This window comes from Staurois parvus, unplaced genomic scaffold, assembly GCF_062004578.1.
Source record: "Staurois parvus isolate SC_StPar_1 unplaced genomic scaffold, SC_StPar_1.0 ptg000689l, whole genome shotgun sequence".
In the NCBI taxonomy this organism is placed as follows: Eukaryota; Metazoa; Chordata; class Amphibia; order Anura; family Ranidae; genus Staurois; species Staurois parvus.
In genome coordinates, this window is record NW_028318485.1 from 3,188,140 (window position 1) to 3,202,093 (window position 13,954).

General features: G+C 42.3%; 1 protein-coding gene across 3 annotated transcripts in view; it reads left to right on the plus strand.

Moving 5' to 3' along the window:
• The window catches only part of CACNA1A (calcium voltage-gated channel subunit alpha1 A), a 289,262-nt gene that overhangs the window by 82,879 nt on the left and 192,429 nt on the right, over positions 1 to 13,954 (plus strand). For all 3 annotated transcript variants that reach the window (XM_089652658.1, XM_089652659.1, XM_089652660.1), the window contains exons 7-8: positions 2,651 to 2,766; positions 13,467 to 13,517. In XM_089652658.1, coding sequence (XP_089508784.1) covers positions 2,651 to 2,766; positions 13,467 to 13,517 — 167 coding nt within the window. The remainder of the gene's footprint in view (positions 1 to 2,650; positions 2,767 to 13,466; positions 13,518 to 13,954) is intronic.

Consider the following 13,954-nt stretch of genomic DNA (forward strand, 5'->3'; position numbering starts at 1 on the left):
CACATTCCAAGTGTGGATAACTGGCCGTGACTCAAGTGGGGGATGTCAGATGTGGACATCCTAGCCTCCAGGTTCAACAGACTGGACAGGTTTGTTTCTAGATGCTTTAACTAGTGAAAGAAGTGGATGTCCTGGTTCCATGGGATCAGGCTGATTTATGCCTTTCCTCCTCTGATGCTCATTCATTGCCTGCTCCACAGGATCAAGATTGAGGGCAGTCCAGTGATTCTCACTGCACCAAACCTGCCTAGGGGAATGTGGTACTTTGACCCCATTAGACACCCGACAGACACCTTGTGAGCCCTTCCATATCGTCTGGATCTTCAGTCTCAAGGGCTTTTTTATTACCCTGCTTATGGTTTGATATGGGTGTGGATTTAATTGTATGGCTGTTGAACCATAGGTCCTAAGAGATAGGGGGTCTTTCTGATTCAGTCATTCCATCCTCCTGAAAGCCAGGAAGTTCACATCAAGCAAGGTCCACTATCACCTGTTGAATGCATACTTTGTCTGACATGAAAATTTAATCTCAGAAAATACTCGGTGGATTGGATCTTGATCATACTAGAATTTGGACTTGATCCACATTTGGCTTTCAGTACCATCAAGGGACAAATTTCATCTTTGTTCCATTCATTTTTGTTCCAAAGACCTATGGCTTCACATTCCCTCATCAAGGCTTGTGTAGCTCACATAGTCCCACCTGTACAGCCTCCAGTGACTCTGTAGGATCTCAATTTGGTTCTCTCAGCTCTTCAAAGACCACCTTTTGAACATACCAGAGATATTTCTTTATCTACTCTATTTCAAGTGGCTTTCCTCATTGCTTTTGCCTCTGTTAGATGAGAGCCTTATCTTGTAAAGAATCCTTTCCAATTCATCAGAATGACAAGGTTGTTTTGAGGACTAATCTGGGTTATCCTAAGGAGATATCCTTCCATTGCTATGTTTTCTCTCAGACAAACCAACTCACTCTTTGTCATTTCAGAATGGTCCCAAACAAGGGACAGCCTGTTATCCCTTTTAGGCATTGATGCAAGCTTTGGATGTAAGGATTTTAATTCTGTTTATCCAGTTGTGATTGGCACACCTTTGCTACACTGCATACTCAGTAGAGAACCCCACTTATTTGGCAATGAGAGGGTGTCTGAAGCTCTTTAGGTTGCGGAAACTTCCAGTGTTTTCTTTTCACTGTTGTATTTTTTTAAGTTGTTAGCGTTTTGTTACCTTCAACTCAGTTGGACTGCTTTAAGATGTCCCAGTGTTCTGAAATTCTGTGTTTGTGTCCCTTCATGAATGAGTAAAGCAGAACTTTAGCCATAACAACTTGATAAAAAAATTAGCAAAGAACATACATTCCACATTAATATTTAAACTATCAAAATTAGTGTGTGCTGTAACTTGCCTCCAGGATTGCTTTTGTTCTTTCTGGCTAGAGGCCACAATTTTGTTGAAGCCCAGAGCTCCTGAGCAGTAGTAAATATTTAGACTGTCAGCAGATCTGCATCTACATTTTTGCCAGTGCCAAAATATAGAGAACAACAAGCATGTGCATAGCAGTAGCAGGGTGTATTCTTGAATATTACATAGTATAGGCACAGCCTGAAGTGATCTAGCAGGACCTAATTTTCTGACTATATTTCCACTTTAAATAATAAACATGTCATAGTTACCTGCTCTGTGCAATGGCACAGAGCAGCTCCGAACTGCCTCTTCTGGGGTCCCCCGCTGGTGCTCCTGTCTTCTCATTCTTTCCAGAGAATGCATTAAGGTAAAAAAGCTTCTGCCTTTACAACTACTATAATTTGTGTTAAGTTTGCACATCGCAGAGCACAAGTGTGATTCACCCCTTACATTTCCAGTAACATATAGTTTAGGATTTTATAAGGTTATGAGTTTTTTTTATTGCAGTGCACATGTACATTTTAGAGCACTGCAATGTGTTGTTTGTGTTGGTATGCCATTCTAAAAAGGCCACCCACATATAAAATGCATTGAAATTATTCCTACCTGTTCTGTTTAGCAGTTATATAACCTGATTTTTTTTTTTGCCCTGGACTAATTGATATGTAATATGTAATTGACCTGTACTTAGTGCAATGTCTATTCTTTGGTTTTCATGTAACATGTTATTTTGTGAAAATCTAATAAAGTTAGATTAAACATAAAATGCATTGCAGTGTGCTGCAGTAAAGCATATGGTACCACTTTCGTTACCATAGCGCAGTATGTGAACAGGTCCTAAACAGGGGTGGACTGACAACTCATGGGGCCCACAGGCAATAGGGGATCATTGGACCTCTGTGTCCTTGCCCACACTCTAAGCACACCCAAAAAAGCCTATTAAAAAGGTACCAGGGGCATTTCATGGGGCCCCCTACTGACCCCGGGCCCTCGGGCAGTACCCGAGTGCTCGAATGGTCAGTCCGCCCCTGGTCCAAAATAAAAACTCCGCTCTGTGTTCCCCATATCCATCAGTCAAAACTACTGTAAATTGAGCCGCAAAGTGACAGTTGGGGAATAAAGGTATGGGGCTAATCGGTAAATGTTGGCCAATGCAAAACAGTTCTGATTTAGGACAATCGAGATCAGCTGTGTTTTTCTCCTGCAGGTTTTTTGTTGTGCTTACTGATATCTTTGTGTGCCACAGGGAGTTTGCCAAAGAGAGAGAGCGTGTAGAGAACCGGAGGGCATTCATGAAACTGAGGAGACAGCAGCAGATTGAAAGGGAGTTAAATGGCTATATGGAATGGATATCCAAAGCAGGTGGGTGCAAAGATGTCCTAAACAACATAACATACTAAATGTGTGTCTATATTTATTTATTTACTACAGGTACTTATATAGCGCCGTCACTTTATGCAGCGCTTTACATATATATTGTACATTCACAACAGTCCCTAACCCTCAAGGGGAATATAATCTAAGGTATATATGTGTTTGTGTGTACAGTATATATATATATATATATATATAGTACATTCACATCAGTCCCTAACCCTCAAGGGGAATATAATCTAAGGTATATATGTGTACAGTATATATATATATATATATATATATATATATATATACATATATACATATATATATATATATACACAGATTCAGGAATGGAAAGTGAAAAACAAGTGTGACATACACACCAGCCCACAGTTCCATATGACCAAACTCTGACAAGCTTGTTAGAACAATAACATTTCTGTCTTGGCACAGCTGGCAGCTAAATGTCGTTTTGAGACCTACAGGCAGAATGCAGGCTTCAGTCAACGTTGATGTTCTTTTTTTTAAAAAAAAAGGGTCTATTTGAGGCTAAACAGCCCCTGGAGGCTCACAAATATTTACTGCATTGCTGTCCCCCTTGGCAAATACCAGAGCTGCCTGCCTGCCAGACAGCTGGCCAGAACTGATAACTTAATGTTTTAGAGGAACACAGGTTACCTGGATCACTTAACAATTTCTGTCTATCAAATGAAATTTTGGTCTAGGCGCAAAGTCTTAACAAAGGCGTCACATAGTGGCAACTACTTCTTAATATTGTTAATTATGGATAATCCGTTGAGTGAGAATAAAAATGGCCATACACTGATCATTTGATGGCCTTCTATTGAAGGGACATGTTTCTTGGTTGGCAGTTGCAGCCACTAATCAGTAAATCCTGCAACTGTCAGAATACAATGTCCTGGAGGGGCCTGCTGGCTGCACAGCAAAAACTAACAGTGTATGGCCAGCTAAATCACATCACTGGCCTTGGAATGAACATGGCATTTATTGTTGGCCTTTGAATGACCATGGCATTTATCCTTTACAAAGGGTGAGCAAGGCAAATCCATGTGGTAACTGGGTGTAACTATAAAATTCTGGTGGAGATATCTCCATACTCAAGTGCTTGGGAATCAGAATGTGATTTCTGAGAAGGAGAAATACATGTATGAAATCACTGGTTCAGTTTAAAGTGAACCTGTTTTTTCAAAATCACAAACCAGCATTATTATGGCTTAGAGAACACTATAAGATCCCTGTACATACTGTCTTATTTTCTGAGAGCGTTCAGCATCCTCCAGAATCTTCTCCAGAGTCTGAGGAATCTATTGCAAGAAAATAACAAATTGTCAATACAATGGGATAGGTAACAAAATCACCCGTTAGTATACCCCCCTACACAAAACACTAAACAGTTCATGACATTTTGGAAATTCTTATCATTAAGAGAAAAGTCTAATTGATTTTCATGACCTCATCTCTGTAATTCAAAAGATAACAGCATCTGCTCTGCCAAGGAGGAGGTGTAACAGCAGGGATTACATCATATTCTCTCCTCTTTCTCTGCGGTAAAAGGAAACTACAATTCCCATCAATCACAGGAAATTGTAAAGAATATGGGCAGGTACCCTAGGCCTGTACGTGTTGAATGTGTCTAAGAGTCATGGTCTGCCCACCATTGTAAGTTGGGCTGCATTCCATCCCTGCTTCCCGGAGAAAGAACTACAGAAGGGATGTGCCAAGTCCAGTGTCTGGGGGAATAGGAGGCATAGAAGCCAATGGTCTTACAAACAGGAAACCAAACAGAATTAACAGTTTGATTTGAAAATGAATAGGCTATTCCAGAGCAACTACTGAGTGAACCAGAAGATGGATGACATATTCAGTGAAGGCAGGAAATCAGCAACAAGGACACGTAAAGAAGTTTTTGCTTGGAGTTCTGCTTAAAACAGGATCACTTCCCATATCCTTTAAAGCAATTGTAGTGCCTTACGACAAACCTGGAATGAGCATATAGCGACTAAAGTCACCATAATTTTTCCAAGTCTGTGAAAGCGTTGAAGGCATTTGACTGGCATGATGGCTAGTCAACTAGCATGTGCTGAAGAAGTCATAAATGGCAGGCCTTGTGTTTCTCTCAGAAACCTCTGTGTCTCCCAATCCCGTCTCCTTTGCTAAATGGCGTGGTCTTTATGTAAATGTGGAGAAAAATATAAAATCCTTTGGAATTCATATACTAATACACCATCCTACTACATGTAATTGCCACATACATTTATCAGAATACAGTATTTCTCTGCCACAGTGGTCCTTTAATCTCTTAGCAAATGTCACCATTTGCATTTAATTTACCCCAAAGCACATGTACGCTAGATCTCTGTTCTGAATTCCCAGCACTGGTAGATTTTGGCTGAAAATCCTGCAGCTCCTCTACTTGTTCATTTGTTGCTAAGACCCCCTAACACTAAAGTACCCCCTAACACTTAACCTTTCTCTTTCCCAAATCCTAAACATTTAAATGTAACCTCAAAACAAAGTAAGTGTTACTAAATCCACAACAGTAAAATTAGTCTGTACAGGTGAAACTCAAAAAATAAGAATATCGTGCAAAAGTTCATTTATTTCAGTAGTGCAACTTAAAAGGTAAAACTAATATATGAGATAGACTCATTACATGCAAAGCAAGATAGTTCAAGCTGTGATTTGTCATAATTGTGATGATTATGGCTTACAGCTCATGAAAACCCCAAATCCACAATCTCAGAAAATGAGAATATTGTGAAAAGGTGGAATATTCTCGGCTCAAAGTGTCCCACTCTAATCAGCTAATTAAGCCATAACACCTGCAAAGGGTTCCTGAGCCTTTAAATGGTCTCTCAGTCTGGTTCAGTAGGAATCACAATCATCGGAAAGACTGCTGACCTGACAGTTGTGCAGAAAACCATCATTGACACCCTCCATAAGGAGGGAAAGCCTCAAAAGGTAATTGCAAAAGAAGTTGGATGTTCCCAAAGTGCTGTATCAAAGCACATTAATAGAAAGTTATGTGGAAGGGAAAAGTGTGGAAGAAAAAGGTGCACAAGCAGCAGAGATGACCGCAGCCTGGAGAGGATTGTCATGAAAAGGCCATTCAAAAGTGTTGGGGAATTTCACAAGGAGTGGACTGAGGCTGGAGTCAGTGCATCAAGAGCCACCACACACAGACCAATGCTGGACATAGGCTTCAAATGTCGTATTCCTCTTGTCAAGCTGCTCCTGAACAACAAACAACGTCAGAAGCGTCTTACCTGGGCTAAAGGAAACAGACCTGGTCTGGTGCTCAGTGGTCCAAAGTCCTCTTTTCTGATGAGAGCAACTTTTGCATCTCATTTGGAAACCAAGGACCCCGAGTATGGAGGAAGAATGGAGAGGCACAAGGACCCAGAGTATGGAGGAAGAATGGAGAGGCACACACTGCAAGATGCTTGAAGTCCAGTGTGAAGTTTCCACAGTCTGTGTTGATTTGGGGATCCATGTCATCTGCTGGTGTTGGTCCACTGTGCTTCACTAAGTCCAGGGTCAACACAGCCGTCTACCAGGAGATTTTGGAGCACTTCATGCTTCCTTCCGCAGATGAGCTTTATGGGGATGCTGACTTCATTTTCCAGCAGGACTTGGCACCTGCCCACACTGCCAAAAGCACCAAAACCTGGTTCAATGACCGTGGGATTACTGTGCCTGATTGGCCAGCAAACCCACCTGACCTGTACCCCATAGAGAATCTATGGGGCATTGCCAAGAGAAAGATAAGAGACATGAGACCGAACAATGCAGAAGAGCTGAAGGCCGCTATTGAAGCATCCTGATCTTCCATAACACCTCAGCAGTGCCACAGGCTGATAGATTCCATGCCACGCCGCATTGAGGCAGTAACTGCTGCAAAAGGGGCCCAAACCAAGTACTGAGTACATATGCATGCTTATACTTTTCAGAGGTCCGATATTGTTCTATGTACAATCCTTGTTTTATTGATTGCATGTAATATTCTAATTTCCTGAGATTGTGGATTTGGGGTTTTCATGAGCTGCAAGCCATAATCATCACAATGATGACAAATCACGGCTTGAACAATCTTGCTTTGCATGTAATGAGTCTCTCATATATTAGTTTCAGCTTTTAAGTTGCATTAGTGAAATAAATGAACTTTTGCACGATATTCTAATTTTTTGAGTTTCACCTGTATATGCAGTAAAGCATGCTTGTTATACTCACTGTGGAACCTAAGGGGTTAATCCTCTGCATTGTGTGAAAAGGATGGTTGATCCTGTCTTTTCTGATCCTCCCCTTCTTCTGCTCTCCCTAATATAATTCCTAATAGAACAGAGCCTTGGGGGCAAGCTGCATATGCTCAGTTTGGTGTGTATTGCTAGAAAGTTGTTATTTTTTTTTTCTTGGGAGAGTGCATGTGATCAGCACAGGGCCAATCACACTGTCCAGACAGAGGTCAGGGTCCTGCAGCCTCATAAAACAATCAGGAGAGAATGAAAACTCCTCCTACAAGCTTTAACCAGTGTTCAGATTGCTAAATACTACTGATGAGAAAAGGTATTTAGCAGTTTATATTTACTAAAATAACTGCATTTCCATGTTCTGTGTCAGACAGAGGTCAGGGGTCCTGCAGCCTTATAGGGGAGAATGGAATCTCCTCCTATAAGATTTACCCAGTGCTCTGCTGGACACTGATAGAAGTCACAAGACTGCTCTAACTGCTAATTTAGAAGTTTTTATTTACTAAAATAATCCGTTTGCTGTGTACTGTGGGAGACCAGATATAGTGAATGCAGGGTCCTGGGTTTAGTAACACTTCAACTTCCAACATCCTCCCTACAATATTTAACACTAAACTCCTACAGTGAACCCTACACACTTAAGGGTCCATTTATAAAGAACTGAGTGTGACTTTCAAAAAGATTCTCTGCTGAAGAATCAATCATTGCCTTTTAAAACGTGAAAATGGAAGAGTCTGTTGCAGTTTATGTTTGCTGAATTTCAGATTCACTGCTTTAGAAATAAGCCCCTTAAAGTGTCAGTAAACGCATCTTCATCCCACTCTTGGGAAGACTAACACAAAACAGTTCATCCCTAAATTGCACTATTCCGATAAATATATTTTTTTAGCAATTTTATTTTGGTTACTTGACTCATATCCTGCTTTTTTGCACTGCAAGGTCCTGGTCTGTACACGGGACCAAGCAGCAGCATGTCAAGTGACCTTTTAAAGCTGCAGTGTACTCCCATCTTCCCCCATACAGAGCGGATTGGAGCATTTGCTGTCACATGACAGCAGTTTGCATAAAATAATTACATTATTACATATATATTTTTTATTATTTATTATCGGGTTGATTGCTTGTGAACTGCAACGGCTAACACCCGTAAGGTAAAGGGACTAGGAAACAAAACTGCAGCAGGTGGGTGGCTGTGCTTCAGAATTGGAGGATCAGTCTGCAGAGGGAGGATCACCAAGGTCATTACTAATTATTGAATCAGTTTTAGGGCTCGTTCACACTTGACTTTATTTCTAACTCTTGCCAAACGTCCCTATAGCGTTTGACAGACGTTAGACAGGCGTTTAGGAAGCGTTTTTAACGTTCCTCAGACGCTCCCCATACGCCCCATGCGCGGTTTTGAGGCGGTTGATAGGCGTTTGCCAAGCGTTAAAACCGCACCACAAACGCGTATAATGAAGTTAAATGGTATTAACACTCCACAACCGCACCAGCACCAGGCGTTTGCGGAGCGACACCATTTATATATTTCAGGTACTTATATAGCGCCGTCAATTTACGCAGCACTTTACATATATATTGTACATTCACATCAGTCCCTAACCCTCAAGGGGTGTACAATCTAAAGTCCCTAACTTACATTCATACATACACATATTAGGGCCAATTTAGACAGGATCCAATTAACCTACCAGCATGTCTTTGGAGGGTGGGAGGAAACCGGAGTACCCAGAGGAAACCCACGCAGGCACAGGGAGAACATGCAAACTCCAGGCAGGTGGTGCCGTGGCTGGGATTCAACGACCCTAGAACTGCCAGGCGGAAGTGCTAACCATTTAGCCACTGTGCTGCCCATAGACTTGAATGGGAGGCTTCAACTCTTCCTGACTCGACACGAGGCATCAGTTTTGCTACGACGCTAACACTTCAGTGTGAACAGCCATGTGCAGAATTTTCATAGGCGTTTGAGAAGCGTGCTGACAAAGCTAGAGTGAACTGAGCCTAACATTGAGAAGAGCACTCAGCAATAGGCAACTTTATTTGGGAGCATCTAGTGTGAAAACACATTTTGGGCTTGCTGACATTGAACCTTCCTCTAAGCCTCAACCCTAAAACTTAAACTAAACCTGCTAATACCTGACTTTAACCCTAATTTGACCCCCTAACTTAAGCTCTATTCCTAAACAATTCCCTTATTCTCTAAACTCACCTCCTGTGCCAAATCCTCACACTTTTATAAACAGCTCTGCACCAGAAGTCACCGAAACTACGTTTTCGCCGACAGCAACTTATGATATGTAGTGAACGTCTAAACAATTTTGTGCTGTATTAGGCTCCATGTACACGGGACACATCTGAACGATGGAAACTGACTGCTGGAAAACGTAGGTTAAAAAAACATCTGTTTAGTCGCGTTTGCATACCGCGTTTATGAGCGTTTGCATTTAGAAGCGTTTTTTAAAGATAACCTCAGGAGACCTTCCAAAATGCCCAGAATGCACTGAAAAACAGTAAAAAATTAACTATTTCAAACATTTTGAGAGAAATAGAGAGAGCAGAAGCAGAGAGAGCAGTATGTGTTGAGATTAGCTGTCTTTTTTTTGTGGTGTTTGGATGTGTTCCAGCTCATTTCTGTGCAGAAATTATTGCAGCAGTTTCTAACATATTTTCTTTCATGCAAAACCTCAAAGTATGGTGTACCGGGTCCATTTGAGTACTGGGAAATGCTTTGCATGCATTTTTCATGATGAAAAAAAGGCTCCGGACAGCATCTGGAAATGGAAGAGTTAAAATAATTTTCCAAATGCAAACGCTTATAAATGGGGTTAGCTGCGTTTACAAGTGTTTGGCGTTTGAAATGCTGATAAAATCTACTCCTGACTGCAAGTTTGGGGCGTTCAAAAAAACGACTGTAAACTCAACTGCCTGTAAACGATTGTAAACGACATAGTGTACATGGACACATAGTAAAACATTAGGGAGAGTTCAGGGGCTGCTGAAAAAAATTCAGAAAAGCTCCTAAACGTTTATCAGCCGCAGTGTACATGGAGCCTTAAGGTTAGACTTGGATTTACCATTGGGCACAGAAGGGACAGGCCTATAGGTGGCAGAACCAAAATGGCGGCTTTTCCTACAATTATTGTGCCATGTTTCTTTTCCAGGCCACAATAGATAGGTATATAGCAGTAGTATAATCCCATATTCAGGGCTGGACTGACAACTCATGGGGCCCCTGGGCAATAGGGGATCATGGGGCCCCTGGGTCCTTGCCCAAACTCAAAAAAGCCTATGAAAAAGGTACCAGGGGCATTTCATGGGGCCCCCTACTGACCCCGGGCCCTCGGGCAGTGCCCGAGTTTCCAAATGGTCAGTCCGACCCTGCCCATATTAGACTATTTATGCATTGTCACATAATGTTCCAATGCAGATTAGGGCCAGTAAAACAAGAGGTAATCTTAGTAGAGGGGGCTTTCTGGACATCGGAAGGTGTGTGACTACAGGCTCAGAAAATTTGGTTAAGGTGCATAAAACCAACCTTGCGACCAACATAAAGACAACAGTGTTCAAGATGAACAACAAACCTATTTTCCTTCACTTCGGTATTTACAGCTTTGTTCCAGGAAGTCGTTACCTAAACTTTTTCAGTTTAGTCAAACAATCTGTTTTTCAAGCATATGTAAACAACGCAAACCTGCCCATTGTGGAAATTTATGAGGCATGGCTTGGAAGCTTGTTTCTGTGTAATGATGGTTTAGACTTTTTTCTGCTTATTCCATAAAACAGAACTGCTTATATGTGTTTCCATCACAGCAGAACAGTCTGTAGTGCCCTCTCCTGGGGATTCCTATAACATACCGAGGACAAAATCATAATAAGCTGAATGGTATTGGCAGCTCCCACCATAGGACAGAAATCAGCAATCAATATCCCTCACGCGTGTTTAACCTCAGATAAACCATGCACAGCTAAAGACTGAGGCTCAAACTGCTACTGTTTTGTACCCATAAAGGTTTATGTTACATCCTCACTGTAGTTCTTTGGACACATATTTAATGTTAATAGAAAAATAAATATTTAGACTGCCATTGGTGACCTCCATCTGAAAATTCTAGTTGCCGTGCTTTCATGTTGATTTTCTGCATTGCTGCACATCCTAGACCGGGGTCTCCAAATTTTCTAAACAAAGATCTTGTTTACTGCCCTTCAAACCTTAGGAGGGCCGGACTGTGGCCAGCAGGAATACAAAATGCCCTGGCAATGGTGGGAGTAAACAATGCTATAGACTTGGTGACCAGTGGGAGTAAAACAATTATATCATTAGTGTCAGTGGGAGGAATAGTGCTCAATCACCAGTGTCAATGAGAGGAATAGTGCCCCATCATTGGTGTCAGTGGGAGGAATAGTGCCCCATCATTGGTATCAGTGGGAGGAATAGTGCTCCATCACAAGTGTCAGTAGGAGGAATAGTGCCACATCATTGGTGTCAGTGGGAGGAATAGTGCCCCATCATTGGTGTCAGTGGGAGGAGTAGTGCCCCATCATTGGTATTAGTGGGAGGAATAGTGCCCCAACATTGGTGTCAGTGGGAGGAATAGTGCCCCATCATTGGTATCAGTGGGAGGAATAGTGCTCCATCACCGATGTCAGTAAAGGAATAGTGCCCCATCACTGGTGTCAGTGGGAGGAATAGTGCCCCATCACTGGTGTCAGTGGGAGGAATAGTGCTCCGTCACCGGTGTCAGTAGGAGGAATAATGCCCCGTCACTGGTGTCAGTGGGAGGAATAGTGCGGTGTCAGTGGGAGGAATAGTGCTCCATCACCGGTGTCAGTAGGAGGAATAGTGCCCCATCACCGGTGTCAGTGGGAGGAATAGTGCTCCATCACCGGTGTCAGTGGGAGGAATAGTGCCCCATCACCGGTGTCAGTGGGAGGAATAGTGCTCCATCACCGGTGTCAGTAGGAGGAATAGTGCTCCATCACCGGTGTCAGTAGGAGGAATAGTGCTCCATCACCGGTGTCAGTAGGAGGAATAGTGCCCCATCATTGGTGTCAGTGGGAGGAATAGTGCCCCATCATTGGTGTCAGTGGGAGGAATAGTGCTCCATCACCGGTGTCAGTGGGAGGAATAGTGCCCCATCACCGGTGTCAGTGGGAGGAATAATGCTCCATCACCGGTGTCAGTAGGAGGAATAGTGCCCCATCACTGGTGTCAGTGGGAGAATTAGTTCTCCATCTCTGGTGTTTGTGGGAGGAATAGTAACCCATTGTTGGTATCGGTGGGAGGAATAGTGCCCTATCCAGGGGCGGACTGACCATTTTAGCACTCGGGCCCGGGGTCAGTAGGGGGCCCCATGAGATTCCCCTGGTATCTTTCATTGGCTTTTTCATAGGCTTTTTTGGGTGTGGGCAAGGACACAGGGGCCCCATGATCCCCTATTGCCCGGGGGCCCCATGAGTTGTCAGTCCGCCCCTGGCCCTATCATTGGTGTTAGTGGGAGAATGAGTTCCCCATCTCTGGTGTTTGTGGAAGGAATAGTATCCCATTGTTGGTATCGGTGGGAGGAATAGTGCCCTATCATTGGTGTTAGTGGGAGAATTAGACCCCCATCTCTGGTGTTTGTGGGTGGATTAGAGGATATGACACTATCATACATATGCACTAGGGCAACATGGTATACTAGATATTGCCAGGAATAATGCTGAAACAGGCAATTCCTTTAGCCATGCATACACATTCCTGTATGCAAACTATGAGCTAGGCTATGGAGTAGGCGCATCTGCAGGCATGCTAGCGGAACTTTTTAAATGTAACTGTTCTGTTGGCTCCAATCTAAGCATTGATAGTGTGATCTCTGTAACTTACAGTTCTGATGAGATAGCCATAACTCCAATCTTAGTTGAATATCACAGGCAGTGACTCAATGAGAATGACATCTTGTAGCTCTTGTGAAGTTTATTCTATAAACTGAGAGAATCGTACAATGAAATTCCATAGGTCAAAAGAACATGCTGTTTCCTGCTCCATTCCATGAGGCTTACTGCAATGCATCTCTGGGAGAGGGAGGGGGGGGGGGGGGCTATCTATGCAACATTAGCTAAACTAAAGGAAAGGGAGGAGCAGAGACAAAACACTGAAAATATTTAAAGGCATATGACAGTCAATATGACAGTCATGTGGAACATGACAGTAACTTCAAGTGTCTGTAGTTACGTTTTAATATAGGGGGAATATGCACTAACAGTATCCTTGATGATGTCATTATATGTTTTAAAAAAAAAAATCAGAAAGGGAAAGGAAAAATGGGAAAGTTTGTTTTTCCAATGTGCTTGATTTGTCTGGATATCTTAGGGTAAAGTGTTAAAAGTGCTTTTATCTTGTAGTATGACCTGGTTTTTCTCTCCATTCTTTCTTTTATGGGTATTTCAAACTGGAAGAAGTGATTCTTGCAGAAGATGACAGCGATGTTGAAAGACTTCCATACGATGGTAATTTTAATATGAATGGGAAATGCACCTAATTGTAATATTATATTTAAATGTAGTATTTTAACGAGCACCTCTAAACAGTCATTTTTGGGGTGTATGTAAATCATAATTTTTACAAAGGTGCCTGCAGACATAGCTGGTTCAGGGCAAGGTTGAGTGGCCAAAATGGATTTTCATCCTCCTTAAGAACAAACATACTAGTTTGCCTGATGTAAAAATGTTTGTTTGAAAACAGATCTTTTATGAAAGTGGTCAGGTAGTGTATGTCAGGGCAGCTGCTGTCTATTGTTAGCTTAGGAACTGATCTCTGCATATTGAAAGCTGTTGTGTATAAGACACTTCCTTTGAAGTTTACTACTCAGTCTAGGCACCATTTAAACAGTAACAGTGATGGATTTGTGAGCGACCAAAATAATTGCGTGGCCAGCACTATGAAT